Consider the following 27,995-nt stretch of genomic DNA (forward strand, 5'->3'; position numbering starts at 1 on the left):
GGACAGAAACATTTTTAACTGGATAAAGTCATCAAAAATCGACAGTAAACTAAAATGTATTTAATAAAAAAATCCACAGACAATTCTTTTTAAATATTCAGTTAAACGGGGCTTTGGAGATGGCTCAGTTGGTACAGTGCTTACCATGAAAGCACTTCAGTCTGGGCCTCTAGCACCTAGTATATGGTGGCATGCATCTGTAGTCCCAGCATGTCGTGGGGTGTAGGGTAGAAGGGCAGAGATAAGAAGATCCCTGAAGCTGCAATGGGGAGAAGCCAGTGAACTTATGAGTGAGCTCCAGGTTTGTGAAGACTCAGTCTTAAAAAAGAAAACCACAGAGGAAGACCCCAGTGTCGACCTTTGACCTCCAAATGTATGTACACAAGTACCTGTGCACCCCCCCCCACACACAACTGGCTTTTAATTTTAAGAGATATAGACAATGGTGACCAAAGATGATTCCATGTCCACTGCCTCTGAATCTGTTTGCAAAAACTAGGGACTGCACGGGAGAAGGCTCAATCTAGTCTTGGTGGGTGTGAGCCCTTCAGTTAGGAGAGCTTAGGTGGTAACACAGATTTTATAAGTACAAACCTCACTCATCAAGGGTAAGTAAAAAAGCCTGATTAAACAGAATGCCTATCAAACGACCCTATCCACATAAAGCCCCAGCAACTCAGTATCAAGTGCTTGGGGGCTAACATGAAATATGAGGAAGCTGTAGGCAGGGGAAAGAGAAACTATAAAATAATTTTTAGTTTCACAGATATACTTACCAAAATTGTACACTTTAAACATGCTAACCACATCTTATAGTTTTTGTTTAATGTCTATTTTCTTGTGATGAGAAAGGATACTTTTACTATTTTATGTCTGGATGCACCGCAACACGATGGCCATACCTTCTCCACAAGAACAAGACAGCTGTCCACTTCTGTTGGAGAGCTTTCGGTTTACATCAAACTAGGGAAAAACTAATAGTTTTACTTCAGAGAACTTTGTGCCATGGAGGAAGATCAGTGGGTAAAGGAGCTGCACAAGCCTGGCAGCCTGAGTTCCACTCTCGGATCCAACATAAAGGTGAAGACCCCACAAGCTGTCCTCTGATCGCTACATGCGCTGCGCCACACCACTCCCTTTCAAGTGTGTATGTGTGTACACACATATGTGTATGTGTATCCTGACCCTCTCCTTTGAAAAGCATGGTTCTGTGAGAGCCAGTGGATCACATTTTGGAGACAATGAAAATTTAGTTCTGCCCTGATTAGCCAATAGTGGGCCTTTATCTTGGAGCAACCTAGGCTTTAATCATTTTTACTCCTGACAACAAAGTCCTGGGAGTAATTTGAGTGTAAATGATCACATGTATAAGGCTATTATTATTTTAAACTCTTCAATTGTATGACAGCCAAAATAAAATCTCTTTATTCTTTTTAGGACAGATTTTAAGTGTAGGAGTTTCTATCTTATTCCAAAAAACTTTAAGGGACTATTAGAAAATATTTTTAAAAAGGGTTGGGGCATGGGAAGTCAAAGTAAAATGGGGTAGGAATTAAGAACACAGAGGAAGTGTGTAAACAGTATTAATTAAGTATACCCATCTCCAGGTTGCTTATAGAGTGTGAGTTATAGAATTTTCAAGGGCAGAATTCAAGAAACAAGTAGAAAAGGCCAAGAAACCAACAGCGCTGGCCCATGAGGCTAAAAAACTCAAGTTTTTCCTGGAAATCAATATATGTGCAGTTTTCTCCAACACTGGAAAACCAATGACACAAAAGTCTCTGGAAGGAAATGCAGAAAGTGACAAGGCCTGGACAAACTGCAGCTGGAGAAGACTGCTCTAACAGTGAGTTTTTTGATGATGAAAAGAAAAAAAAATTCCATTTCTGCAAGGAAAATTATCAAAATTCTTAGCTCTGTAAAAACAAACCAAAAAAGCTTTTAATTTCTGTCCCCCTTTAATCTTGTTCAGAAGAAAGGAATTCATACATTTGTCTTAGGTACTGTGCCAGTGCCTCTGCAAGTCTCTTGTCTCCCCCAAAGGTTTTATTAACTCACATTGTCTGTCACCACTTCCTTAGCACCCGCCTGTTAACCATGCCCTTCACTAATTTGCCAGGTTATTAACCAAAATCCATCGATCTGATCTGATCAGTTTTTGTTTTCTTTTCAGTGGGATGTGGTCCTTTTGAAAGGTTTCATTAGTAGGAACAAAAATGAACCCAAGAATTCTGTTCCCTCCATTCTAATTCAAATGTAATGGGTCCCTAAGACCCTACTCTCTGTCCATTGTCCCTGTCATACTCCAGCCCCTCCTCCCCTATTTCTAAGCTGAGGCAAGCATCCCGTCCCTCACCCCATCCAGCATCCAGCGTATGCTCTGTTTGCACATCAAGCCAAGGAACCAATGGGATCCTAGCTGGACTTTCCCCAGCACTTGGAAGCTTCTCACTTAGGTTCTAACAACTTACTGAATGCCTGCTAATGACAAAGTCCCAAAGAACTGTTGATAACAAGGGACCCTCTGGGGATCTTTATTTAGTGTGTATGTGTTCTTGTGAAGATGAACCTGTGCTAGAAATTCTTCACAGATTTCTAAATAGTTTGCACAGAGGCCAAGGGCAGCTTCCCCATGCCTTAAGGTCATGGTTTGGGAGACCTGCTCCCCGACACAGGAATGTCACTCTGTCCTTCCATGCTTTTATTGATATCAGCAATGGACAAGAACACCCCGGCCCAACAGCTAGGCTACCAGACAGCCTCTCCAGGGCCACTGGTATCTCTAGCTCCAACCTAAGATCCTGCCTATCCAGGCCATGTTCCCGAATGGGCATGTCCCCGCCTGTCCTGTTTGTATGTGTGGATCAGTCTGTCTGAGTGTCTGAGTCGATGCCTGCATGGACCCCCAATTCTTGGTACATGGTAGGGGTTGTTCAGAACACAACGTGGCTTGCCCCGGTGGACCACTGGGCCCCGGTGTTGACCGTGGGAGACAGGGCCAGAGACTGATGGTGGCAGGGGGCCAGGCACAAAGTTCATTCCAGGGCCACATCCTACAAAAGAACCAGTTATTATCAGAGTAAGTTTCTGACAGGGTAGCTCTATTATTCTTGGGTAAGTTTCTCTGGGCTTTCATTTTCTATCTGCAAAATGAGGATTCTACTTCCCCTACCACCAGACCAGAATGATAAATTTATAAATGCTATTCCAATCTGAGGGATTGCTGTGACTAAACCCAGAAGGCAGTACCCAATCCCTGAGCTCACATGAGCACAGGTGGCCAGGCTGCAGGATGTGCAAAGGAGGCTGGGGAAAGTGTGAGCAGAGACTACCTAAGTTAGGCACCTACCTGGCATTGAGAAGTCCTCCATTGCATTGTATTTGAATTCATAGGGTGGAAAGGGCTGGCCTTGGAAAAAGGGGGTATCCTGGGGCAGGGGTGGGAACAAGGGAGGTGGTGAGGGCTCAAGTGGGTAAGGAAAAGACATGGGAGGAGGCAAGTGGAAAGGTGGGAGCAGGGGCAAGGCCAGCTTCTCCCTGAAGTCTGGGGGCTGCTTATGGCTTCCCTGGAATGAATGATCCATCTCTGACCAGTCCTCAATCCATGGGTCTAGGAATGGGATGACTGTGTTAAACAGGCCTGGGAAACCAGGTTGCCCCAAATGCTGGCTACCCATACTTCCAGAGCTCTACTTCATCCTCTTGGAGAACAGTAGCCTTCCTCGTCTCCTTTCACTTCAAGCCAAGACCAAGCTGTGTTCCTTTTTCCTTGGTACTCTGTCTGCCTGTGTTCTGACCTCATGCCTGCTCTTGCCCGGTGTCTGTATCTGTAGATTTTTCTTCTTCCCAAACTCTTCTCATAGGCCAATAAATAAGTCAAATATAAAGATCTAGTCCCTTCCCAACTAGTCCTCATTTGCTTCTAAACCACTATAGGGAGTATCCTACCCCATTTTTATCCCTCATCAACTGTGAATTGACTCTTAAACCCTTCATGTCTTCAGTGGTTTTCCTACTACATGGAACTTAACAAACCCCTTCATTCCAACAGTCACATCACATCAACAATACACCCTGTCCTGAAAGCACCCATCGATCTGCTCTGCTGTCCTTCCTAGCTCACACTCACACGCTGCACTTCTCCCTCTGCTGGTCCTGAGGACTCCCGTGATCCCACAGCCTCTCGCACACTTCTGCCCTAAGCAAACTCGATTGCTCATCTTCCCAATTCAAATCAAGTTTTTTAGGTTTTTTGTTTTGTTTTGTTTTTGTTTTTCTCAACAGCCTTACTTTCCTTTGTTCCCCTTGAGACAAGGTCTCACATATTCCAGGCTGGCCTTAAACTCACTTTGTAGCTAAGGATGTGCTTAATCTGCTGATCCTCCTGCTTTTACTTTCTAAGATCGAAAATTATAAGCATGTACCACTATGCCTGGTTGTATGTGGCGCTAGAGACTGAACCCATGGCTTCATGCATGCTATTAACTTCAAGCACTCTTCCAGCTGAGCCACATCTCCAGCTATCTCTATAGTTCTTAGATGGAACCGGAAGCTGTGAAGCATCACACTAGCCTTTCAACCTTTAAAACATCCTTTATTTACTGAGGACCAATTCTCTACTTGAGCAAAACAAAGAAGGTGGAACCAGAACATAATCCATCCCAATTCATCTGCCTAGTGTTCCTGCTCCCAGTTACCACCAAGTCCCAGTGGTCTGCCTCCAGTCCTGGCCTTTCCATGTTCCCCCACAAACTGTATGTACCCTATTGCTGTGACAAACAGCATCTAAGATGACTCATGCCTCCAATTCAACAACCACTGTACTCCTGGTGCTAAAGTACAGCACATTTGTGTAGGCACAGGGTTCAAGTGACCTAAAGCAAGGGAGAAGTAGATGTGGAAATAAGCCATGCTGTTTCCTTTGTGGGTAGGCAGGGACTGAGAGATTAACAAGCAAACAATCTATAGCAGAAAACATCTCAGGAGGGATGCAACTAGAGTAGTATCCCAAAACCAGCCGAAGAAGTGGGACTAAGGGACCTACAGCAGTGACTGCTGTGGGTCCCAGCTTACTGGGACCCTAAGTTGGAGTTGAGGCTATCAGCTATTGTCTACTAACCCCACCACCTTGGGACTTGCAAAGACACTGTAGGTTACATTGTGTCACTGCTGAGCAACCTGCTAGCTCACTGTACCTTTTACTTCTCTGATGAGCTTGCCTCTGCAACACTGCCTAGACCATCTTTTTTCCCTATCTGTCTTCCCACTTCCTATTCCTGGGATTACCTGGAAGCAGTCTCATTTCTTTTCCATTTATCTATTGATCAGGGTCTTCTGACCCTGCCTTTTACAATCAGTACCTGCGCATGCATGTCCATTCAGGTAAACAGGAAGAATCACAAAGCTGAAGAACTGTTAGTTGAACAGCCACGTGCTCCCTGTGATGTAACCCTTCTCAGGAAACGAGAAAGGAACATTCAGGAGCTACAACTGTTCTTCAAGAGGTCCCCTACTTTCTACAAGTACTTCAGTCCCATTTAGTTCTTTGTGCCTTGTGCTCCAAAGGTCCTACCTACACCAATACCCAACCAGTCTATGGGAGGGCTTACCTGGCAGCCGGTCATGTTTGGGCAGCTCCACACCCCAGGCATCGGCCACGTGGGCCAGAAGTAAGTGCGAGAGGTGGCGGTGTGCATGCTGGTCCCAATGGACACCATCTCGATGACGGTGACGGACAGCATGCCGGAAATGGAAGTGGAGATCTAGGACGTCGAAACAGTGTTTCCCGGCTAGTGTAGCGCTGTAGAAGTTCCCCTCAACCACATCCTGTCGCAGAGACACTGCCAGGGGCTGGAGCTAATTGACAAAGTGGAGTCTCTAAGAGGGTCTCCTAGCTGCCGGCCAGCCACTCTATCCCCTGTCCGGAAGGGTCCCGGTCACTCACCTCTGGCAGGAGGAAACCCCCAGTGACACGTTCCCCCAGAGGCATTGCCAAGTTCCACACCAGCAGACAAGAGTCTGGTAAAACCTGGTCCATTCGTACAAAGACTCGTTCCAGGTTCTCCCTGTAGCTCTCCATTGAGCAGCGGCCATATCTGTTGGGTAACACTTAGGGTGGGCAAGAGCACAGGAGTGCTGCCATACCTCCACCTCCAACCAGTATTTCCCTCTCCCCCCGCCTGAACCTGGAGAGATCCCAGAGGCAGGAGTTGATGATCACTAGGTCAGGGGCAGGTCCATATGACAGCTCCTCCAGGATGTCCTCAAGGTACTCGGAGTAAACTCGGGTGAGGAAGTAGAAGCGCACAAGGTGGTGGCCAGAGCCAGAGCAGAACTGGCGGACCTCGCGGTACTGTGTCCCGTTGTGCAGCTCTCCCAGCTGGCCCCCAGCCACCAGCTGGTCCTGTTCAAAGCTCAGCTCCCCCTGCCCACCCACCCCACCCGATGGTCAGATCCATGCCAGGTAGGTGGTCCTTTTCAGGCCAGGGTCTGCACCCACCCAACACTGGCATGGCTGCCAAGCTTCTCTCACCTTGGCTTTTAACTGGGAAGCTGTGAGCAGTGTGTCTTTCTGGAGCAGAAGCACCAGGTCCTTATACACAGCTCTTTGGACTGCAGGGAGACAGGGATCCCAAGGTTAAGGTCGGCCTCACCCCCTCCCAGAGTTTCCCAAATGAAGGCCTTTGTTTTCCAGGGATTGACTCTCCAACAGCAGCTCTATGGAGGGTTGGCTTAGAGAAGAAAAGACGAGATTTTAAAGCCCTAGCTCTGCTCTTTCCAGCTATTTCCCTCTCCTCTAGCTTATGTACAGCGACCAAAGACCAAATGGCAAAATTAAGTTGGTCCCATCCCTAGGAAAACACACAACATAGCCCACAGGTCCTTTTAAGAAAATCATGAAGGGCAACAACAAATAAAGATGCCACACTCATGGGCTAAAAAATAGTGCACAAATGATATGCCGGGGCACCCAGGGAAGGTACATAGGGAATTTAAAAAAGAAAAAAATGCAGTCTAGTGTCCTGAAACAGAGTAAGAGATGGAGAAGTCTGAAATGGAGATGTGGCGTGCAGACAAAGAAAAGGTTGAAGATACAGGGCGGTGAAATGTCATCCTAGAGTGGTCACTCACTGGAGTCCCCCAAAATGACCACGAACTTGTTGTGTAGCAGCTGCTGGACTTCTGAGGCATGGAAGTGGACCATGGCGCTTCCCAGCAGGCGGTGTGGCATCTCGTTTTCCAAACAGAAGACCATGCTGCCACTGACACCAGCTGCAGGGAGAGGCCAATAAGCTGACAGAGGGCAGGGACTCTAGGTAGGTCCGGTCTGTTCCAAGATGACCCATGCGCGCTGGCCCCTCCCTGGCTGCTCTGTGTAATGGGGAGGAAAGTGGGAGCGGCAAGGCGAATCCCAACACGGCAGCAGCCTTTATCACACTCGGAGGGAAGAAGGGTCACTTGGGCCGTAGTCTTAGACTACAGCGCTTCGCGCGCGCAGAGACGCCTTTGCCCTGCCACGTGTCAACGGCGGCCCCGCGCGTGCGCATTCGTCCGCTCGCGCCAGTTACCAAGTCTCTCGGGGGCTCCAGGGATTCACGGGCCAGTAGGGCAGGCCCAGGTGCCGTGCGACAGCGTCTCGGCAGCGATGTCCTGATCTAGAGTCAATGATCCCATGCCCCTGGAGAGCGGTGGGTTCTGCAAAGATCCCGCCCCACAGAGCCCGGGTGCCCAGGTTAGCTGTAGGTACGCAGCTCGACGCCCAGCGCTCGCCATGCGTGCGCTACGGTGGTCCAGCCAACGCCTCCAGCATCTGTGCCTCAGATGCTCATGGCTCCCACTTTCGGTCACCCGTGTCCCGCCCTATGCGATCCCCAACGCCGGAGGAGTCAGAAAGGCAGCGAGGTTGGCCGCTGTGGAGGACAGAAACCAGGGCTAGGTCCACTCGGGCCGCCGCGCCGAGGGCAGGACGATAGCTCAGCGTAGCTTGCCCACAGTTCTGATGGCCGCTAAGGCGGCCTCGTCACGTGACCCCGAAGGGCGGAAGCGGAAGTGCGGCCTGAGCTTGCGCTAGGCGGGTTTTTCCTCGGCGACTCTTGCCGCCAGCTGTACTAGACATGGACTGTTACACTGCGAACTGGAATCCACTCGGGGACTCTGCCTTTTACAGGTGAGCTGCCCGACGCCCCACCTTCCGTCCCACAGCCCAGCTTACCTTGCTTGTCTGCTGCTGGCTTGAGCCTCCCGGCAGAGCCAGCAATGCTCGCCCCGGCCACTACGCGTGCTGGCGTCCGTCCCTATGGCGGCTCGCCTGAGCGTCTGCCACTTTACGCACTTTAGGGGCAGCAATCTGGTCCTTCCTTTGCGCCAACTGAGGCAAGCTGAGAAGCCACCCCTAAACCGAGGTCTGTTGGCCTCCGGAAGGATGCTTAGATCACGTAGAGGGAGGCCGCCCCGCGGCGACAGCGAGTGCCAGTCTCCTTCCGGAAACTGCTGAAGTCGGACCACAGGGGCTCTCACAGGAAGGCGGGATCGCCACAGCGGGCGGGGTGACAGTACTGACCAAAGCTGAGAAAAGGGGATGAACCGCTTTTCAGTCTTGGGGCACTATTAATGAGGAACCCGAGGCAGTGGCAACTCACCGGGGTTGGAGTGCCCTTAGCTGTGGGTCTTTCTCAAGGCTAAAACTAGTAACGTGATTACAATGGTTACCGTCTCGTTGGCTTTATTTCTTTTTAAGATATAAAGTACAAACTGCTTGTGGAGCGCTCATCAATTGGTCAGCCTACATTTGTCACTCTCTGAGTGGTTTCCAACTTAACCTCAATCATCCTCAATCCGTGGGTGTACCAGCTTCACAGAATTAATTGCAGGACCTCATCACACCAGGCAATTCCATGGCTTTGTGTTTGCACAGTTCTATAGTCGCTTCTATGGGCATTGCTATTTTCCTCTTTATCACCCTGAAGAATGTTGCTCATCTTTCAGGACCTGCTTGGTTTTCCTACAGTAGAATCCTTTTATGCCTCACAAAGGTCCAGTTGTAGAGTCTTATCATATGTGGCACACGAGGGCAGTGTTGGTATGAGTTTCTCGTGCTAAGCTCTTGAAGGCTAAGAATACTTCTATTTCCCATGCATATTTAGGCTAGTGCCTGTTACCTAATAGTTGGTCAGCCTTTGGTGGCCCACGCCTCTTAATCCCAGCACTCTGAGATTCAGGCCACCCTGCTCTATAGCTCAGGCCAGACAGGGCCACATAGTAAGACCCTGTCTTGAAATAATAACAGAAACAAGCAAAACCTAATCATTACCCAACAAAATGGTAAAGAATGTTTTATTGATGTACCCGAAGATCACAAAGACATTGCGTTGGCGTCTTATTTCAATAGAAGACTTTGAGCCGGGCGGTGGTGGCGCACACCTTTAATCCCAGCACTTGGGAGGCAGAGGCAGGTGGATTTCTGAGTTCAAGGCCAGCCTGGTCTACAAAGCGAGTTCCAGGACAGCCAGGGCTATACAGAGAAACCCTGTCTCGAAAAAACAAACCAAAAAAACCAAAACAAAACAAAACAAAAAAACCCAGAAGACTTTGCTTCTGCTCATAGCCAAACTTTTAAATGGAATTGTGTTGTTTGCAATGTAATGCATTTTCTAGACAGAGGATGCCTTGTGGTAATTTCTAGAGCTCTGTTACATTTGTTTAGTCATGATTTCTCTTAGACACATGTACAATATGAAGCAACTGAAAATACTAATGAGCAGAGTGTGGTGTCCCATCCACAACCTCATATAACACATAGCCCTTGGCATGTGGAGGCTGGAAGACTAGGATTGCCAGTTCAGCCTTAGATGGATATATATCAGAGGCCAGCCTTGGCAAGATGAGACTCTGTCCCCAAATACATATTTAAAAGGCTAAAAAATAATAAATATAAAATATTAGCTATTGTAAAAATACCTGTTGCTTACCCAGACTTTTAAAATCAGAGCATAAGGAAGATGACCACATTACGACAGAGCTCCTCTTGTTTACTCTATGGAGAGTCAGCTTCATGGGTAGATAGGTAATGCTTCAGAAGATGTGAGTGAGTCACAGAAGTGCTGGACTCAAGAAGGGCCTAGAAGTGTTACACCTCCTGGGACTGATATGTATGTCCTAAGTTGCTAACAAAAATGACTTCCTTATATACTGGATATTATGCTAAGTACTTATGTATAGTTTCTTAATTATCACCACCATATAAAACTAAATCATGATTCATACCAACTTAGTAATGAGGAAGCTAAGTAACAGAGAGTCTGGGTTCTGAAAGGTACATGCCTTTAATCCTAGCAGAGGCAGGTGGATCTCTGAGTTTGAGGCCTAGTCTGGACTACTGAGTGAATTCTAGAACAACCAGGCCTATACAGAGAAACCTTGTTTTGAAAAGCTCCCCATAACCCACCCAAGAGACGTATGTGGTAGACTCTTTGGGCCAAAACATAGAAATTTTGATTTTACATTTGTGTGTGTACGCGTGCATGCACGCATATGTACACACACACCACATACATGTGTGGAAGTCGGAGGACAACTTGTAGGAGTCAGTTCTCTCCTTTCACCGTTAGTGAGCTCAGGTCATCAGGCACCGAGCTGAGCCGCCTCTCCCAGATATTGTTTATTTATTTGGTTTTTTGAGACAGGGTTTCTCAGTGTAACCAGCTCTGGTTGTCCTGGACTAGAAGACCAAGCTGGCATGGAACTCACAGAGATCTGCCTGCTTCTGCCTCCTGAGTGTTGGGATCCAAGGGTGTGGGCACCATGCCCGACTCCAGATTTTTTTTTATTTTTTTTTCGGGGGGGGGGGGTTAATTTTGTTTGGTTGGTTGGTTTTTTGTTTTTGTTTTTGTTTTTTTTTTTTTTCCGAGACAGGGTTTCTCTGTGTAGCCCTGGCTGTCCTGGAACTCACTCTGTAGACCAGGCTGGCCTCGAACTCAGAAATCTGCCTGCCTCTGCCTCCCAAGTGCTGGGATTAAAGGCATTCGCCACCACTGCCTAGCCCAGACTTTTTTTTTACAACAGGAAAATGTATGGGCATTTTCTAGTTTATTCCCAGTGTGTAAATGCTTTAAGAATAGGTACTTGGTTTAGTTCATGTGTTCATCTTAGATTTAATCTGATTCTAGTAAGTGGATGAATGGGCAACAAGCGGGGACATTTCACCTGAGCCCCATCTGTGGGGCAGGGGTCTGCACTGGAGCTAGTGTTGGCAGGAACTTGTTGGATTTAGAAAGGTAAGAAGTGGCAGCCATCTCTCACTAGGTTCTAGAGATGCAAACTGCACCTTGAGCTGATTCCTTCTTTAATTTGACCAACCTTTGCCAGACTCAGTGTGTGTTGCTAAGATAGATAGGCTCCCTTTGACAGTCATAGGGCTTAAAGCCAGCACATGAGCCAGAGGATAAATTCAATCTTTGATAATAGTTACCATGGGAATTCTGAACTTAGGCTGTGAGGAAGCAAGTTATCAAGGATGGTTTGGTTTCTTAGCTTAAAATCATGAAAAGGGAAAAGTGAACTTGGCACAGAAGAGGATGGACTTATTTGGGGGGACGTGTTGGGGCGGTATTCATTTGTGCTTTGTGGTGTGTGTATGTGTGCATGGCTCTTGCAGAAGGGGGAGGGTTGGTGTTGCTCCTCAGGAGCCATTCACTCTGTTTAAGACAAGGTCTCTCACTGACCCAGGGCAACTGATGAGGCTGGGCATTTCCCAGGGATCCACCTGTCTCCGCCTTCCCAGCCCTGGACTCACAAGCATGGGCCACCATGCTGGGCGTTTTATGTAGTGCTGGGATCAACTCAAGGCTTCACACTTTTGCCGCTGTAGCGAGTTAGTGAATGAGTTAGCAGTCTCCCAGTCCTGTGAGCATGCACAGTCACAAGAGTGACATTTGTTAAGGAGGAAGAGTGATGATGCCGGCATTATAGTTTTGAATACATATGAATATTTAGTAAAAAAATCATTAAGCGTACATTAAAAAATGTATCTTAGCCGGGTGTGGTGGTGCACGCCTTTAATCCCAGCACTCGGGAGGCAGAGGCAGGCGGATTTCTGAGTTCGAGGCCAGCCTGGTCTACAGAGTGTGTTCCAGGACAGCCAGAGCTACACAGAGAAACCCTGTCTCGAAAAACCAAAAAAAAAAAAAAAAAAAATGTATCTTAATTTTTTTTGTTTTGCCTTTCTAGAGAGAATACCACTACTTAGATATTTTAAAAAATTTTATGTGTATGAGTGTTTTGTCTACATGTGTGCTTCATTAGTGCATTGCCCACAGGGGCCAGAAAAGATCATAGGACCTCTTGGGATTGATTTTACAGACATTTGTAAGGCAACGTGGGGAAGTTGGAAATTGAACCTGGATACACTTTTTTTTTTTTTTTGGTTTTTCGAGACAGGGTTTCTCTGTATAGCCCTGGCTGTCCTGGAACTCACTCTGTAGACCAGACTGGCCTCGAACTCAGAAATCCGCCTCCCTCTGCCTCCTGAGTGCTGGGATTAAAGGCGTACGCCACCATGCCCGGCTTGAACCTGGATACTCAACCTACTGCCCTGCCTTTCCAGCCCTCCTTGGTTTTGTTTTTTGAGACAGGATCTCATATAGCCCAGTGTCTTAGTCAGGGTTTCTATTCCTGTACAAACATCAACCAAGAAGCAAGTTGGGGAGGAAAGGGTTTATTCAGCTTACACTTCCATACTGCTGTTCATCACCAAAGGAAGTCAGGACTGGAACTCAAGCAGGGCAGGAAGCAGGAGCTGATGCAGAGGCCATGGAGGGATGTTCCTTACTGGCTTGCTTCCCCTTGCTTGCTCCGCCTGCTCTCTTGTAGAACCAAGACTACCAGCCCAGAGATGGCACCACCCACAAGGGGACCTTCCCCCTTGATCACTAATTGAGATAATGCCTTACAGCTGGATCTCATGGAGGCATTTCCTCAACTGAAGCTCCTTTCTTTGTGATAACTCCAGCTGTGTCAAGTTGACACAAAACTAGCCAGTACACCCAGGATGACCTTCTGGTCTTCCTGCCTCTGCCTGTCAAGTGCTAGGGATATAATCATGCCTAGTTTATCCAGTACTGGGGGTGGAACCCAGGACTTCAGCATGCTGGACTAGCCTTCTGCCACCTGAGCTGCCTTCCCAGCTTAACCATTTTTGAATTTCTCTTCAGTAGTGTTGAGTATATTTATTGTGCTGTATAGCCAATGTAAATTCTTTTCATCAAAAAATTCTATACCTATTAAATAGCAACTCTTTGTTAAGTGTCCCTCTTTCCCTGGATTTGATCATGCTTCATAATTCATGAAAATGAAATCTATTGTTTGTCTTTTGTGACTGAAATATTTAACTTAATATACTATCTCCAAGGTTGATGTTATAGCATGTGTCATACTTTCTTCATTTTTTAAGACTGAAAGATTTGCCGTATTAGGCACTACATTTTCCTTATCTGCTCCTTCAATGGCATGAGATACAGATGGGCAGACCGGATGGCAGCCTCTCAGAAAAGCCTAAGGGTGCAGAATTCATAAGGACAGGCTATGCACTCAATGATAAAGGCTAGCTACAGTTGTCTTTTCTCTACCCAGTTCTCAGAAACAGAAATCTTGTCAGCAGCAGTAAGTGGACCCTGGATTCCAGTGTCAGGAAACCATTGGACATAACAATGCTGCAGTCACCCCGACTCTGGAGAATAACACTCCTGTATTCACAGATGGACAGATACTCTTTAAAGGGGCTGGCCAAGTATGTGGGAGGACTCTCGGGAAGTGAACCATCAAAACCCCTCTTTCAGACTTCTGTTTCTGCTTCAGTTCTTCTGACTGTTTATCCAGGAATAGAGTTGCTGGATTGTCTGGAAATCTGTATACAGTTTTAGAGCTGCCATGCTGGCTTCCACAGCAGCAGCTGCACCATTTTACAAACAAACTGCAACCCAGAAGGATTTAGTTTTGAGTTAGTTGCAAGCAAGGGATTTTGGGAATGATAGTGGGCCCTCGTTAGGGACTACAGATTGTTGGATTGTTCCCTAATGCTAGACAAAATATACCACTCAGGGCTTCCTTGGCCTGTTGCACACAGGGCTCCTCTCACACTGTGGTAGACAGTGCTTCCCCAGAAGTTTACTTGCATAGCTACAGAATTTCTTTCTTTTTTTTTTTCCATTCTTACATTTTGTTGTCATTGTCGTCTCAGGCCTTGACTGCATACTTCAAACAGTTTTGAAACCCTCTCAAGCATGTAGAGCCCTCTTCTGTAGAAGTGTTTCCTCCCTGTCTAGCTTGGAGGAAAGCTGTGGCTACTTACTTCATTTTTTTTCTTCTCTTTTCTCTAACAGCCTTATTCTTTGTCCTGGGTTCACCTGGCTGATATAGAACTATCTCTGTACCTGTGCCAAGACTGCAGAGTGATAATGTGAAATGTTATGCAGTGGGCAGGTTGCCACGACTACAAACCCATGCTCCCAGTTTTATCTGGATTCCTATGACCTTGTTTTGTGGAGTCATCCTATATTCACCATAAAGGCTCAGTGTTCGAGAGATCACAAGATGAAGCAGTTGTGAATAGTTCAGATACTTCAGAAATACTGAAAACTAAAGCCTTCTTTCAACTTCCCCCCATAATTTCACCTTGTACCTTCTAGAAAACTAAAGTTCATTGCATGGAAAGGTCTAGATTTTTGCCTGACCAAACTTACTTTCTTGACTCACTGAAGAAATACTCCCTTGTATAAGCATTTCCCTGTCCCTGCCTTCTATACACCATATGCCAGCATCAAAAGTAAAAATGTGAAAGAGGGGAAGAGAAAGGCAAATGTGTCCATATGTACATGTACATGTAACACGTCAGTCATAGGTCACGGTTGGCCTGCTTAACTGCTGCAGCTGTAACCGTGCTTGCCCTGAGCTAGCACATCCTCTGACCGTTTTCTCCCAGAGAGTGACTGAGCCTTCTCGTCTCAGGCTGAGGTATTTGGTTTCTGAAGGTTGTCATTTACTCTTATCATTGGGCATGAAAACAAGAAAGAGATGCCACAGAGGATTTTAGGCAGTCCCTGCCAATGTAGTTTCCCCTTTAAGCAAAATAACCCCCTTTAACTCGATGGTTGCAACTCCTGATGGAAACATTTGCCCCTGAAGACTCAGTTCTGCAAGCCAACAGATTCCAGAATGAGAAACTACTACTAATAAAGAGCCACTCTCCCTTCCAACTTTTGATCTGGCTGGAGGATCTGATTCAAAGCATAAGACAGACCCCATTCTTCTAAGGTAATTAGAAAGATATATCTTCTTTTTTTTCTTTTTTAAGATTTATTTATTTATTTATTTATTTTAGGTATGAGTACACCATTGCTCTCTTCAGACACACTAGAAGAGGGCATCTGATCCCGTTTCAGATGGTTGTGAGCCACCATGTGGTTTCTGGGAACTGAACTCAGGACCTCTGGAAGAGCAGTTGGTGCTCTTAACTACTGAGCCATGGCTCCAGCCCAGGAAGCTGTATCTTGTATTCAGCCCTTTCCTGTCTGTCTGCTTCCTGGCTTTCCAGAGCGGCCACACCACGTGCTCTTGACACTGATGCTCTCCTCTGTCTCATGCCCAGAGTCTGACCTTGCACTGAAGCCTTTCACACTGCCTTGGATACTTTTCTATTACAGTTTCAGAGGGTGAGGCCATGACCATCATGGAGGGAAGCAGGGCAGCAAGCAGGCAGGCATGGTGCTGGGGCAGTAGCTATGAGTATACTCTACAAATTACAGGCAGAGCGAGCAAGAATAGGCCTGATGTGGGCTTTTGAAACCTCAAAGCCAGTGACACATCTCTAAAATACCACTCTTCCTAATCTTCCTCCAAACAGTCCCACTAACCCTGGACCACACTTTTAAATCCTATAAATCTGTAGGAACCGTTCTCACTCAGACCACCATGGATTCTGTAAGCCAAAGCAAATCTTTCCTCATTGACACTGTTTTATGTATTTATCACAGCTGTGTATGTCTGACACATTCTGTTGCTTCTTATGGGTGTTGGAATATATGGCAAGACCATTCGGTTCTGTGGCCCAGAGCTGACTTAACACTGTGTTGTGATAAGGGCCCCTTGATGAGATGCAGTGCTTTGCAGAATGCTGCAGTGGTGAATAAAGCATTCTGTGCGTCAAGAGATTCTGGGTCCTCACAAATGCAGTATAGGCAAGAAAGGTAAATCTATCAAGAATAGTTATCTGTTCCTCAACAACAAATCTCTGCCTCTTCAGAGCCCAGTGTTGTCATCTTGCAGGTTGGACCCTTTAGAATGGTGCCGTAGTGGAGACTTGTTTTAAACATTCAGCACTTGGACCAGGGAGCCCTTTGTCACATCTACTGCAGATGAGATTATGATAAGGTTTTCAGGTTGAGGGTAGTTGGTAGGAGAGATGACAGACAAGCTACTTTCACCAGGAAGAGAGGCTCCAAAGTTGTCCGTTTTATCTGGACTGGCTCTAACTACATACCCTAGTTAGGTTTCAGGGTCCCATTCTTTCCTGATCAGTACCCCAACTGGCACATGAGATATGGCATGCTGATATATTCAACTGTTGTAATTAAAAAACTCACAAAATTAAAATTGTGTTGATTTTTAGCAATAGCAACTGTGTAGCTTCAGACAATTATCTTAGACCTGTCATAGAAGCTCTCTGCTTCTATGGTCATGATTTAGTTAGCAGTCCACGAATGATGGGAACACACAAGAATGGAGGTGTGAGGAGGGGTGGGAGACCTGAAACACAGCATCCATAAGGCAAGCCACACCCAAAGGCTGGATGTAGAGCAAGTAAAAGGAGTTATTTCAAACGTACTTGTATACAGAGGGTATATATAGCCAGACATATAGGTGTACAGACAAATGGGTGGTCTGATGTGAGCAGAGAACTTGGAGTGCAGTGTCTGCAGAGAACCCTGAGAAGGTGATCAGGGCCTAGGCAGTGTTTCCCAGGAGTGTGCACATGATGGCAGCTGAGTGCCCCCACCAGGTATCCTTAGACCCCATGGCTGGCCGAACCAGAAGGCACTCAAGTTCTTGTCCTGCGTGCTGGTCTAGTGTTTCAGCGCCCTCTACTGAGGAAACTTCATATTGGGCTTACTGAAAGAAAGGCTTGAGGGAGTAATGGTTGTTAATGTACAGCTTGTGAGTACATTGAGGACTGGATGAATGGCCATCACTTTATAACCAGCATGCTAGGTCTATGTGAAAATATGTTTTCCAATATTTTCATTCCGTGAATTTAGTAACAAAATAGCAAATGTATATGTATTTTAAAATCTTGAATCCACTATGTGACATAGCATGGAGGAGACAGAAGCAGGAGGATCAACTTGAGTTTGAGGGCAGCCTGGGCTGGTTAGTGAGTTTTAGGCCAGCCTTAGCTACAGAGTAAGACCCTGTCTAGAAGCAAAGTCCCCAAACTCCAAAGTTTTAATGTTTTAAAGAAAAGATTGATATATTTTTATGTGCATGGGTGTTTTGCCTACATGTATATCTGTGTAAGGTGGTAGGGTAAGGCACTTGCTATCAAGTCTGATGAACTGAGTTCTATTCCCAGGACCCACGTGATGGGGAAGCATCCAACTCCTGAGAGTTTTCTGTGGCTTCCACGTGGGTACACAACATGCACGTACAACTGATACTCAGTCAAAACAGTTTTAAAGAAAGAACAGCTGGACCAGGCCAGGGAATTAGCTCAGTTATTAGAGTGCTTGTCCAAAATGCATGAAGTCCTGGTCTCAATCCTCAGTACTGCGTGAAGCAGGCATGGCAGTGTAGGTCTATAATACCATTATCCAGGATATTTTGTGCCAACTTGAAACACCATCTTTATAGTATGCTCAGTTCCCAGATCTTTTCTGGACACTGCTCTCTTTCATTGATTTGTTGAGGTTTGTTTGTTTGTTTGTTTGTTTTGGGGGGTGTTGTTTAGGTTTTTGTTTTTGAGACAGGGTCTTACTGTGTAACTCTGACCCTATGTAGACCAGGCTGACCTTGAAGTCTCAGTCCTGTGATTAAAAGTTACACCACTGTACCTAACTTTTTAAAAGTGTATTTCTAAAGGGGAGGGGTGGGCTGTGTGCATGTGTAAGTGCAGGTGCCCTTAGCGCAGAAGAGGAAGTAAGGCCACTTGGAGCTAGAACTCCAGATGCTGGCGAGCCGCATGGGATGGGGTTGGATGGAATTCGCGGACTCTGCATGAGTAGTATGAGCTGTCCTTCCAGCCCCTCACCTGTTTTCTCATTCCTATCTCAAAACAGTAGTTTAAATTAACTTTAGTTTACATGGCATGTTTTATATACATAGCATATGCATGCATGTATGTATGAATGTGTGTGTGTGTTTTCTTATGTTTTTTAATCATCTTAAATACCTCCGTTATTTTCTGTTTCCCAGAATCCCTTTTCCAACCATGAACTTTAGACTCAGTGCTTGCATATCTATAAAGAAATCATCGGGAAGTATTTTATCAGAATTATTGTACATTTGTGGGTCATCTTAGAATATTTATCCATGTCTTTTGTATTCTTGAGGGCAATTTGGTATGATTTTATTACTTTTTTCATGATTTTTAAAAAAGATGTTTGTTTATTTTATGTACATGTACAATATAGCTGTCTTCAGACATACCTGAAGAGGGGATTGGATCCCATTACAGATAGTTGTGAGCCACCATGTTTTTGCTGGGAATTGAACTCAGGACCTCTGGACTCGCTGAACCATCTCTTTAGCCCCAATTCTCATGATTTTTAAGTATCTTTAAGGCTTTGTTGTTATCATAACTAGAATGTTGTTAATTTTTAAATATTAAAAATTTATTTTGCTTAAGACAAGATCTGTGTACCCTGGCTGGTCTGGAACATGCTGTGTAGTCCACGCTGGCCTCAAACAGATATCCTCCTGCCTCTGCCCCTAAGTTCTGGGGTTAAAGGCATGTGCTGCTATACCTGGTATTACCAGAATCCTTTAAAAGTTAAAATTTATAAACCAGGTGTAATAAGTATATTCTTTTATCCCAGCACTTGGCAAATTAAGCAAATAGCTATGAATTATAGGCTAGCCTGGGGTATGTAGCAAGAATCAGGGCAGCCAGTAAGAGCCTATCTCAAAAAAAAAAAAAAAAAAAAAAAAACCAGGTTGAAAGTGCTTGCCTGATCATCTTCACGCTTGATTTATTTTTCTCCTTCCCCCTCCTCTCCCAACTCCCCCCCCCATTCTATATGAGTCTCACTGGGAATGGAAATGTCTTGCTGTACAAACATGGACTGATGTTTGTTTATTGTCTTGTAAACTGCTTTGCTGAGTTTCCCTCAGCAAAAAACAAAAACAAAAAACACCTTAAATTGAGATAAGTATTTGATATTTCAGGGTTCTTTGTAATTTAGACTATTTGTGTAGACTTAGCAAATTTATCATCTAATCTGTAATTCAAATCTGAAACAACACTCAAGAAAATTCACACTTCAGGGTTGGAGAGATGACTCTTCCAAAGGTCCGGAGTTCAAATCCCAGCAACCACATGGTGGCTCACAACCATCCATAATGAGATCTGACGTCCTCTTCTGGTGTGTCTGAAGATAGCTACAATGTACTTACTTATAATAAATAAAGAAATCTTAAAAAAAAAAAAAAGGAAAATTTACATTTCTTTTACTCAGGGTTCTCTAGCAGAACAGAATTTATAGAATAAATATATGTATTTGTGTGTGTGTACACATACATGTGTAGCTAGATAGATGTGGATAGATATAGATAGATAGGTACATATATAGATAGGTGGATGGGTAGATAAATATATAATATATAAGTATATTATTTAATACTATATTATAATATTTATTTTAATATCATACATTAAAATATATAAATGTATTCATGAGATTTATCAGAATGGCTTACAGGCTCCAGATAATCTAATAATAGCTGCCTATAAATGAAAGGTCTAGGAATCCAGTAGTTGCTCAGTCCACCAGGCTGTCTCAGCTGGTCTTCAGTAGATGCTGTAATCCAGAAGATGTAGGCTCTAGCACCAATGAAGGAATGGACTTACTAGTGAGAGCAAGAACAAGCAGGCAAAGAGAGAAAGCTTCGGTCTTCCACATGCTTTATATAGGCTTCCAGCAGAAGGTGTGGTCCAGATGAAAGGTGGACCCCCCCCCTCTTCAAATAATCTAATTAAGAGCATTCCTCCTAGGTATGCCAGGCATTTGGGTTTTAGTTAATTCTGCATGTAGTCAAGTTGACAACCAAGAATAGACATCACACAGAACACTTCAGATTTTAAGATGATGGGTGTACAACCATCTAGTAATAGCTTTGTTCTTTCTCTAGAATAGTTTCCTTAAATTATTTTGACTAGAGCCCTCAGAGGGGTGTCAAGTGCAATGGTAGGCATGTTTCTGATGGTTAATTAGAAGACCCCTGAGATAAACAAAAATTTTCTCTTTACTTGCATTTTCTTTTGATGTTCCAGAATAACATCCACTTTTCTCTGCCCCTTCCCTGCTCTTCCAAGCAAACAGTGATAGCATGATAAACTTAAGCCCATTCCAGGCAGCATGCATTCATGCACACACCTAAGGTTGCAGTATGTATTCACGCACACACTAGGGTTGCAGTATGTATTCATGCACATACTAGGGCTACAGCATGCACACACCTAGAGCTGAAGGCTTCTCAGCTTGCTTGTGGTTTTGTCACTTCCTGCAAGCTAGGAGTCACAGAATGCCATCACCAGGACTCCCCCCAGCAGTATCTCTTGGAAAAGCTCATTTTGGGTATCATCTTTCAGACACTGAATTTGGTGCTTCTAAAACTAGCTTCACCTAGAACTCTAGCTTGACCCTTAGGCAGAAAGAGCATTATCTAATTCATCATTGGAACCAGAAATAAAAGAGGCCTCCTATTCAATAGGTGGACCTCTGAAGGTCTCGCTTTCCTACTGGTTCCAGGCAGAGCCAGCAACGGTACCTTTGCACCATTTCAGTGTCTTATACATAACCTGCCCATCTCAGATGCTCCTGCCAACAGTGGACACTTGCCTCAAAAACTATACCCTTTCTTGTGGGTACCCTGTGCTACCTCACCTGTGGTCCCCAGGCCTACATGATATAGTCAGTTTCTAGTCACCATCCCCCTCTCTTCCTCTCATGTGGGGAGGAAAAGACTCCTCCACTAGATAAACGGTAGCTTCAGGCATTCCTCTGGGGCTTATTCTGTCTAGATAGAGGATCAGGAGGACAGGACAAGGACGCTAATCTGGTTGTCTCTGTGAGTAGGAAGTATGAGCTGTACAGCATGGACTGGGACCTGAAGGAGGAGCTCAAGGATTGCCTGGTGGCTGCTGCACCCTATGGGGGTCCCATTGGTATGCTCCCTCTATTACTACTACATACTGTGGGCTCCCAGGGTGTTGTTTGGGTTGTTCTCTGCCAATTCTCCTTCTAAATGTTTTTAGTTTGGGTTCTCACGAGGCTGGGTTCCCATGGGCTGAACCTGAGTAAATGATCCAGGAGGCCTACCTTACATGGGTCCTGAGGTTCTAGGACAGAAGTCTCTTCTCAAATTGCAGCTCTACTGAGGAACTGTTGGAGAAAAGAGAAAGCTGCCAGCGTGCGGCCAGTACTGGAGATCTACTCTGCATCTGGCTTACCACTGGCTAGCCTGCTGGTAAGCATGGAACCTATCCCTACTGTGTGATGGGCAGGGCTGGCTGATTCTAAGGAAAGCCATGGGAACCTTTCTCCTCTGCAGTGGAAGAGTGGGCCTGTGGTGGCCCTCGGCTGGTCAGCTGAGGAGGAGCTGCTCTGTGTGCAAGAAGATGGTGCAGTGCTAGTTTATGGCCTTCATGGAGACTTCCGGAGGCACTTCAGCATGGGCAATGTAGGAGCCACAGGAGCCTGAGGAGGGAAGGGGGACCTCTCTTCACCTGTGGGTTTCTTAACCCACGGTCCATCTTGTTAGGAAGTGCTTCAGAACCGTGTCCTGGATGCCCGGATTTTTCACACTGAGTTTGGTTCAGGGGTGGCCATCCTTACAGGAGCCTATCGCTTTACTCTGAGTGCCAATGTGGGTGACCTCAAACTCCGTCGGATGCCAGAGGTGCCAGGTAAGCCCTGATACTTAAGAGAGCCCTTCAATACCACGGATATGCTTCCAGACTGGAACCAGCAGAGACACACACTATGGGCTCTAGTCATTTCAGGTTTCCTCTTCCCTGTCACAGGTCTGCAAAGTGCACCCTCATGTTGGACCACACTGTGCCACGACCGAGTACCACACATTCTTCTGGCTGTAGGACCCGATCTTTACCTTCTGGATCATGCTACCTGCTCTGCAGTGGTGAGAACCTAAGTGGGAATGAAATGGAAGGGCTGGTCAACAAGTAGGAAGGCATTGAGAAGTCAGTTTATCTGGTTTCCTCCTTGGTCCTGCCCCAGACACCTGCTGGCTTAGCCCCAGGAGTGAGCAGCTTCCTACAGATGGCTGTATCCTTCACGTATCGTTACCTGGCACTCTTCACAGACACAGGCTACATCTGGATGGGGACAGCATCACTCAAGGTGTGGTTCTAGGACAGCAAGGGATACTGTGCTTTGTCCAAGGAAGATCTGTTGTGGATAGAGCCATGGCTTTTCAACAGCAGGATGACTGTTGAACAGCAGATGCTGGGGCAGGGCCATGACATGCTGTGCTGTTTCAGGAGAAGCTGTGTGAGTTCAACTGCAACATCCGGGCTCCCCCGAAGCAGATGGTCTGGTGAGGATAGAGGCGTTCTTAAAGGGTGGGGTTAGAGCATAGCCTTGTTGCCTGGGACAGCCTGAGTCATCCTGTCTTCTGGCCAGACTAAGTGGAACATAGGCCTTCTCTTCTCTGCTGCACTTAAAGGAGAACTTTGTCCTCTATGGGCCACTTGACTGGTAGTGTAAGAGCGAGACGGAAACAGATAGGTCAGCATGTGGCCAGGGAAATGGGCTCCGGGACACAGTGTGTTCAGGCTGTCCCCAGGAAAAGGGGTGCAAGCAATGCAGAAGACACAGCTATGGGCCCAATATCTCGAGTATCCCAGTAGTGTATATGCTATTGCTCATAGGTGTAGCCGTCCTCGGAGCAAGGAAAGGGCTGTTGTTGTGGCCTGGGAGAGGCGGCTGATGGTGGTGGGCAATGCGCCTGAAAGCATCCAGTATCCTTGGACACATCCTGTATGGGCTGGGAGAGGGAAGGAAAAGGAGGTTACCCTATCTTTGGATGCTCTTAGTAGCCTTGACTGAACTCAGGTTTGTGCTCGATGAGGACTCCTACTTAGTGCCTGAGCTTGATGGGGTCCGCATCTTCTCCCGAAGCACCCATGAGTTCCTGCATGAAGTCCCAGGTGAGGCTCCCACAAGCATACCGTGGGGCTCTGGGCAGGTGCTCCTGATCCAAAACAGGATCTGGGTATTAAGGGCAGAACTGAGAATTTTCATATGTCATTTCTACTCAAAAACTCCTCTTCTAGTGGCCAGTGAAGAGATCTTCAAAATTGCCTCAATGGCCCCTGGAGCACTGCTGTTAGAGGCCCAGAAGGAATATGAGGTAATTTCCGGGCAACTTCTAAGATTCCCAAGATGCTCTCTTCCTTTCTCTTCTCTTGACTAGACCAGCCCTCTGCCCCTGCCTGAGCACCCATGATAAGCCAGGGGCTACCTGACAGGGGAGGGGGTTAGATAAGACACTGACTTGAGCTGGCTAAGGCTAGCACATGTAAACTGGCAGGGCTACCCTACTGTCCACAGGCTCAAGTTGGTGCTTTCCAAGACCTCTCCATTTGAACTATGTAGTCCCATGAGGCTGGGGACCAGAGTGAGACTGTCTGTGTAATGTTCCATCTCTGGGCCTCTCCCCACAGAAAGAGAGCCAGAAAGCAGATGAGTACCTGCGGGAGATCCAGGAACTGGGCCAGCTGATCCAGGCTGTGCAGCAGTGCATTGAGGCTGCAGGACATGAGCACCAGCCAGACATGCAAAAGAGTCTGCTCAGGGTTGGCCTGGAGGGGCTTAGGGGAGGGTGTGTGGGAACTGGGGTGCGCTGGGCAGCCAGGGAAGTTCATTTCCATTTGGTTCTTTTTAGGCGGCTTCATTTGGAAAGTGTTTCCTTGACAGATTTCCACCTGACAGCTTCGTGCACATGTGTCAGGACCTTCGAGTGCTCAATGCTATTAGAGACTACCACATTGGGATCCCTCTCACCTACACCCAGTATCCCTATGTATGGCATGAGGGTGTTTACAACTGGGCATGGCAGGATAAGGGGCAGGAGATGTGGTCTGCAGATCCCTGGCAAACAGGCCTTATATCAACTGATCCTTAACCAAGGAAAACACAGATACAAGCAGCTCACCATCCAGGTGCTGCTAGACAGGTACAGACGCCAGGGGGGCTATAGGAGGGCAAGGGCGGGTAGTATTATGTGGGGACTCATGGTTTAGGACTGGGAGGCGTAAGTCGGGCTAGGGCTATTCTGCCTGCTCGACCTCACTTTGCCTCACAACTTTTTCCCTTACTCCTTTATCTGCCAGGCTTGTGTTGCGGAGGCTTTATCCCCTGGCTATCCAGATATGCGAGTACCTGCGCCTTCCTGAAGTCCAGGGTGTCAGCAGGATCCTAGCCCACTGGGCCTGCTACAAGGCAAGGGCATGGGATATGAGGTAACCTCAGGCCCTGACAAAATACAGGAAATACAGAGCATGGAAATAAAGGATGGGTTCTGATGGAGGCCCTTTAGGATTGGGCAGGTAAGGGGTGACATCCAGACTTGTGTGACACCCACATACACACTTACAGGTGCAGCAGAAAGATGTCTCAGATGAAGATGTAGCACGGGCTATTAATCAGAAGCTGGGTGACACGCCTGGTGTTTCATACTCTGACATTGCTGCGAGGGCCTATGGCTGTGGCCGCACTGAACTGGCCATTAAGGTGTGTGGTCGTGTTACCTTTCCCAGACACCCCAGGGAAAGGGGTGTTCTAGGCCCTTACACAAGTGTCTCTCTGCCTTCTACCCCACTTGACAGCTGCTGGAGTATGAGCCACGCTCAGGGGAGCAGGTACCTCTTCTCCTAAAGATGAAGAGGAGCAAACTGGCACTGAGCAAGGCTATTGAGAGTGGAGACACTGACCTGGGTGAGCAGGGCTGGGTGAGGGCCAGGAGGCACTAGGACGATAGGGTGAGTGAGCCCAATAATGTCAGAGCGAGGCTGGAGGCCCGTCTGCTTCTTCATCCACAGTGTTTACAGTGTTGCTGCACCTAAAGAATGAACTCAACCGAGGAGACTTTTTCATGACTCTCCGGAACCAACCCATGGCCCTGAGTTTGTATCGACAGGTAAATTGTGTGTGAAGGGGAGGAAAGGATTGGCGTCTTCTGAGCTTTTGAGTTGACTTTGCTGACTAGTCTTCTGCCTGTGACCCAGTTCTGTAAGCATCAGGAGCTAGACACTCTGAAGGACCTTTACAATCAGGACGACAATCACCAGGAGTTGGGCAGCTTCCACATCAGAGCCAGCTATGCCGCTGAAGAGGTCTGAGGTCCAAAGGGAGGGTGGGGCCTTTGGATCAGTTGGGTTGTTCATCAAAGCCCTAGCTCTCTGCATTAGGTTACACCCTCTCTGGTCATAACTGGTGAGGGGCTCTGAGAGCATCAGGCCAGAATATGGCACTGGTCTCAAGAGAGACAGCATCTCTAGGACAGTGGAAGAGTGCCCCTAGTAGATAAGGCTGGTTCTAGGCACAAGGGTGGAGAGAGGCAAGACTAATTAATGTGTTGTGACCTCAGTATCCCTTTGTCTGTAGCGTATTGAAGGGCGAGTGGCAGCTCTGCAGACGGCAGCTGATGCCTTCTACAAAGCCAAGAATGAATTTGCAGCCAAGGTTTGACTGCCTTTTCTAAGAGCTTCCTGTCTTGTCTTCTTGGATTTCCTTGCTTGGCCTTGATCCCCTTGTTCTGGTCTCCAGGCCACAGAGGATCAAATGAGGCTCCTGCGGATACAGCGACGCCTAGAGGATGAGCTAGGGGGCAGGTTCCTAGACCTATCTCTACACGACACTGTCACCACTCTTATCCTTGGAGGCCACAACAAGCGGGCAGAGCAGCTGGCACGTGACTTTCGCATCCCTGATAAGAGGTGGGTAAGGATTTCAGCTATATGTAGTCCTGGGACTTCTTGCCTTTCCTTCAAACCTATGCTGAGTACAGCTTTCCTGCAGACTATGGTGGTTAAAGCTGGCTGCCCTGGCAGATTTGGAAGATTGGGAGGAGCTGGAGAAGTTTTCCAAAAGCAAGAAATCACCGATTGGTTACCTGGTGAGACAGGGCTCTTCCCTAGGCCTCCCACTAGTGAGAGTAGCCCTGGGAGGGGGCCAGGCAAGGGAGGTGGGGCAGTGGCCCATTTGTGCACCCATTCCACTGTCATGTGTTCTTAGCTAGTGCTTCTTGTGCCTTGTGAACATGAGCAGACCCATGTACTGTGTGGGGAACTCTGGAGGATAGGCACAAGCCTGCCTCCTACATAGTGGTGGGGGAGTTACTTTACCTCATAAAGACTACAGGGGCCACTATGTGCCTGAGGGCAGAAGGGGCAGGGAGGGCCAAGATTTGAGGAGGTACTTCAAACATATGGAGGGCAAGTTTTATAATGGCAGCCTGAGAGAAAATACAAGACCTTAGAGGACAGGAGGCAGAAACCCCTAACTTGGTGGTGGTAGAATAGAAGCATAAGGATGATTCTTCCCAAGCCTCTGATAGGTCTTTGGTTTAGCTGCTTTCTATTATAATGGTCTGCTCCATATTGTTTCCCCTAGGTGGGAAGGGGACTAGATATACTGACTGTACAAAATACCTATGGGCAAGTGTCCTCTGGGCTTCTGCTCCTGAGAGAGGAAATAGGGCCAGGCTTGTCTTCTCTGTCTTGCAAAGCCCTTTGTAGAGATCTGCATGAAACAGCATAACAAACATGAGGCCAAGAAGTATGCTTCCCGTGTGGGCCCTGAACAAAAGGTCAAGGCTTTGCTTCTTGTTGGGTAAGTTAGATGAAGGCCTCTGTGTGTGAGGTTACTGAAGAGTGGGCTGAGAGGAGACAGGGCTGTTGCCCTCGAACAGCCCCAACGCCATCTCCCCTTCTGCTCAAACCACAGGGATGTGGCTCAGGCTGCAGAGGTGGCTATTGAGCACCGGAATGAAACAGAGCTGAGCCTCGTTTTGTCCCACTGCACTGGAGCCACAGATGGGGCCATAGCTGACAAGATTCAGCGGGCCAGGGCACAAGCCCAGAAGAAGTGAAGAGCCTGTCCTTAAGGGGACTAGTTAAAACCCCAGGATGTCCAGATGTAAATAAATTTGGAATACTAATTCAGAATAGTTGTTGTATGCTGTCTGGCTTAAGAAAAGCAGGCTTTGAGGCAAAACTGTCTAGCTACTGCAGCAGAACTCTGCATATTTGATTGTATTGAGGTTGGGAATAGGAAGTTATAAGAGATCTGTTTATTCACGTAGTCACCATAGTAATTCTCTCAGAAGCTGTCTCACAGCCTGGAGGAAGGTGTGGTGGGAGATGGCATAATATTCAAGCACCACGGTACCCGGGAAGCCCTACACTGAAGAGCATGACATGCCTGCCCATGAGCTTACAAGGACCACACTGTGCACTTCGCTATTATTCACCCATCCCTCACAACAGTTCTGAATCTATAACAGCAAATACGTATCAAAAGAAGGATTTGGGCTGGCCAGGTGGCTCAGTAGCTAAAGGCTTTTGCCACCAAGCCAGGCAACTTGAGTTTAAACCCTTCTCCTCTGATCTTTACCCATATACAAAACATACTGAATAGATGGGTGTATGAATGAATGAATGGATGAATGAATGAAAATAAATAGAAATAAATGAGGATTTGAAACCT

At 46.8% G+C, this 27,995-nt stretch overlaps 2 protein-coding genes across 14 annotated transcripts; one reads left to right on the forward strand and one right to left on the reverse strand.

Annotated features, from left to right (window-relative positions):
• Positions 1–1,402: 1,402 nt before the first annotated feature.
• On the reverse strand, positions 1,403–8,361 carry Pced1a (PC-esterase domain containing 1A). Of its 7 annotated transcripts, none has more exons than XM_017318973.1 (8): positions 7,569–7,661; positions 7,132–7,272; positions 6,533–6,612; positions 6,186–6,424; positions 5,945–6,095; positions 5,610–5,856; positions 3,350–3,610; positions 1,403–3,053 (listed from the first exon to the last, which is right to left on the reverse strand). In XM_017318973.1, the coding sequence occupies exons 2-8, from the start codon at positions 7,253–7,255 to the stop codon at positions 2,806–2,808; spliced, it is 1,350 nt and encodes a 449-aa protein (XP_017174462.1). In that variant the 5' UTR covers positions 7,256–7,272; positions 7,569–7,661; the 3' UTR covers positions 1,403–2,805. The 7 variants fall into 7 exon arrangements, with proteins under 7 accessions (XP_017174462.1, XP_006499769.1, XP_017174464.1 ...); NM_001114541.1 differs by lacking the exon at positions 7,569–7,661 and adding an exon at positions 8,213–8,361 and having other exon boundaries at positions 1,404–3,053; NM_178762.4 differs by having other exon boundaries at positions 1,404–3,053; positions 7,132–8,008.
• On the forward strand, positions 8,040–27,989 carry Vps16 (VSP16 CORVET/HOPS core subunit). Of its 7 annotated transcripts, none has more exons than NR_156013.1 (24): positions 8,040–8,167; positions 21,342–21,430; positions 21,635–21,732; positions 21,817–21,945; positions 22,027–22,171; positions 22,289–22,404; positions 22,503–22,625; positions 22,766–22,821; positions 23,156–23,245; positions 23,340–23,434; positions 23,561–23,637; positions 23,951–24,082; positions 24,172–24,299; positions 24,427–24,462; positions 24,620–24,728; positions 24,885–25,019; positions 25,115–25,223; positions 25,328–25,425; positions 25,514–25,621; positions 25,893–25,970; positions 26,055–26,224; positions 26,307–26,403; positions 26,901–27,119; positions 27,234–27,989. NR_156013.1 is itself a non-coding variant. In NM_030559.3 (24 exons), the coding sequence occupies exons 1-24, from the start codon at positions 8,115–8,117 to the stop codon at positions 27,376–27,378; spliced, it is 2,520 nt and encodes an 839-aa protein (NP_085036.3). In that variant the 5' UTR covers positions 8,040–8,114; the 3' UTR covers positions 27,379–27,989. The 7 variants fall into 7 exon arrangements, 3 of the variants coding, with proteins under 3 accessions (NP_085036.3, XP_006500493.1, NP_001349580.1); XR_003953753.1 differs by having other exon boundaries at positions 24,620–24,748; positions 27,016–27,119; positions 27,234–27,454; NM_030559.3 differs by having other exon boundaries at positions 27,016–27,119.
• The last annotated feature ends 6 nt before the right edge of the window (positions 27,990–27,995 follow it).

This window comes from Mus musculus, chromosome 2, assembly GCF_000001635.26.
Source record: "Mus musculus strain C57BL/6J chromosome 2, GRCm38.p6 C57BL/6J".
NCBI lineage: Eukaryota > Metazoa > Chordata > Mammalia > Rodentia > Muridae > Mus > Mus musculus.

Bases quoted from the DNA above. Each gene is read 5' to 3' on its own strand.
- Pced1a (XM_017318973.1), bottom strand. From the start codon at position 7,255: ATGGTCTTCTGTTTGGAAAACGAGATGCCACACCGCCTGCTGGGAAGC. The intron at 5,857-5,944 runs GTGAGTGACCGG...TTTGTCAATTAG, and splicing joins GGGGTTTCCTCCTGCCAGAG to CTCCAGCCCCTGGCAGTGTC. The intron at 3,611-5,609 runs GTAAGCCCTCCC...TCCCATTCCTAG, and splicing joins CAAACATGACCGGCTGCCAG to ACCCATGGATTGAGGACTGG.
- Vps16 (NM_030559.3), top strand. From the start codon at position 8,115: ATGGACTGTTACACTGCGAACTGGAATCCACTCGGGGACTCTGCCTTT. The intron at 25,224-25,327 runs GTGAGCAGGGCT...CTTCATCCACAG, and splicing joins GAGTGGAGACACTGACCTGG to TGTTTACAGTGTTGCTGCAC. The intron at 25,426-25,513 runs GTAAATTGTGTG...CCTGTGACCCAG, and splicing joins CCCTGAGTTTGTATCGACAG to TTCTGTAAGCATCAGGAGCT.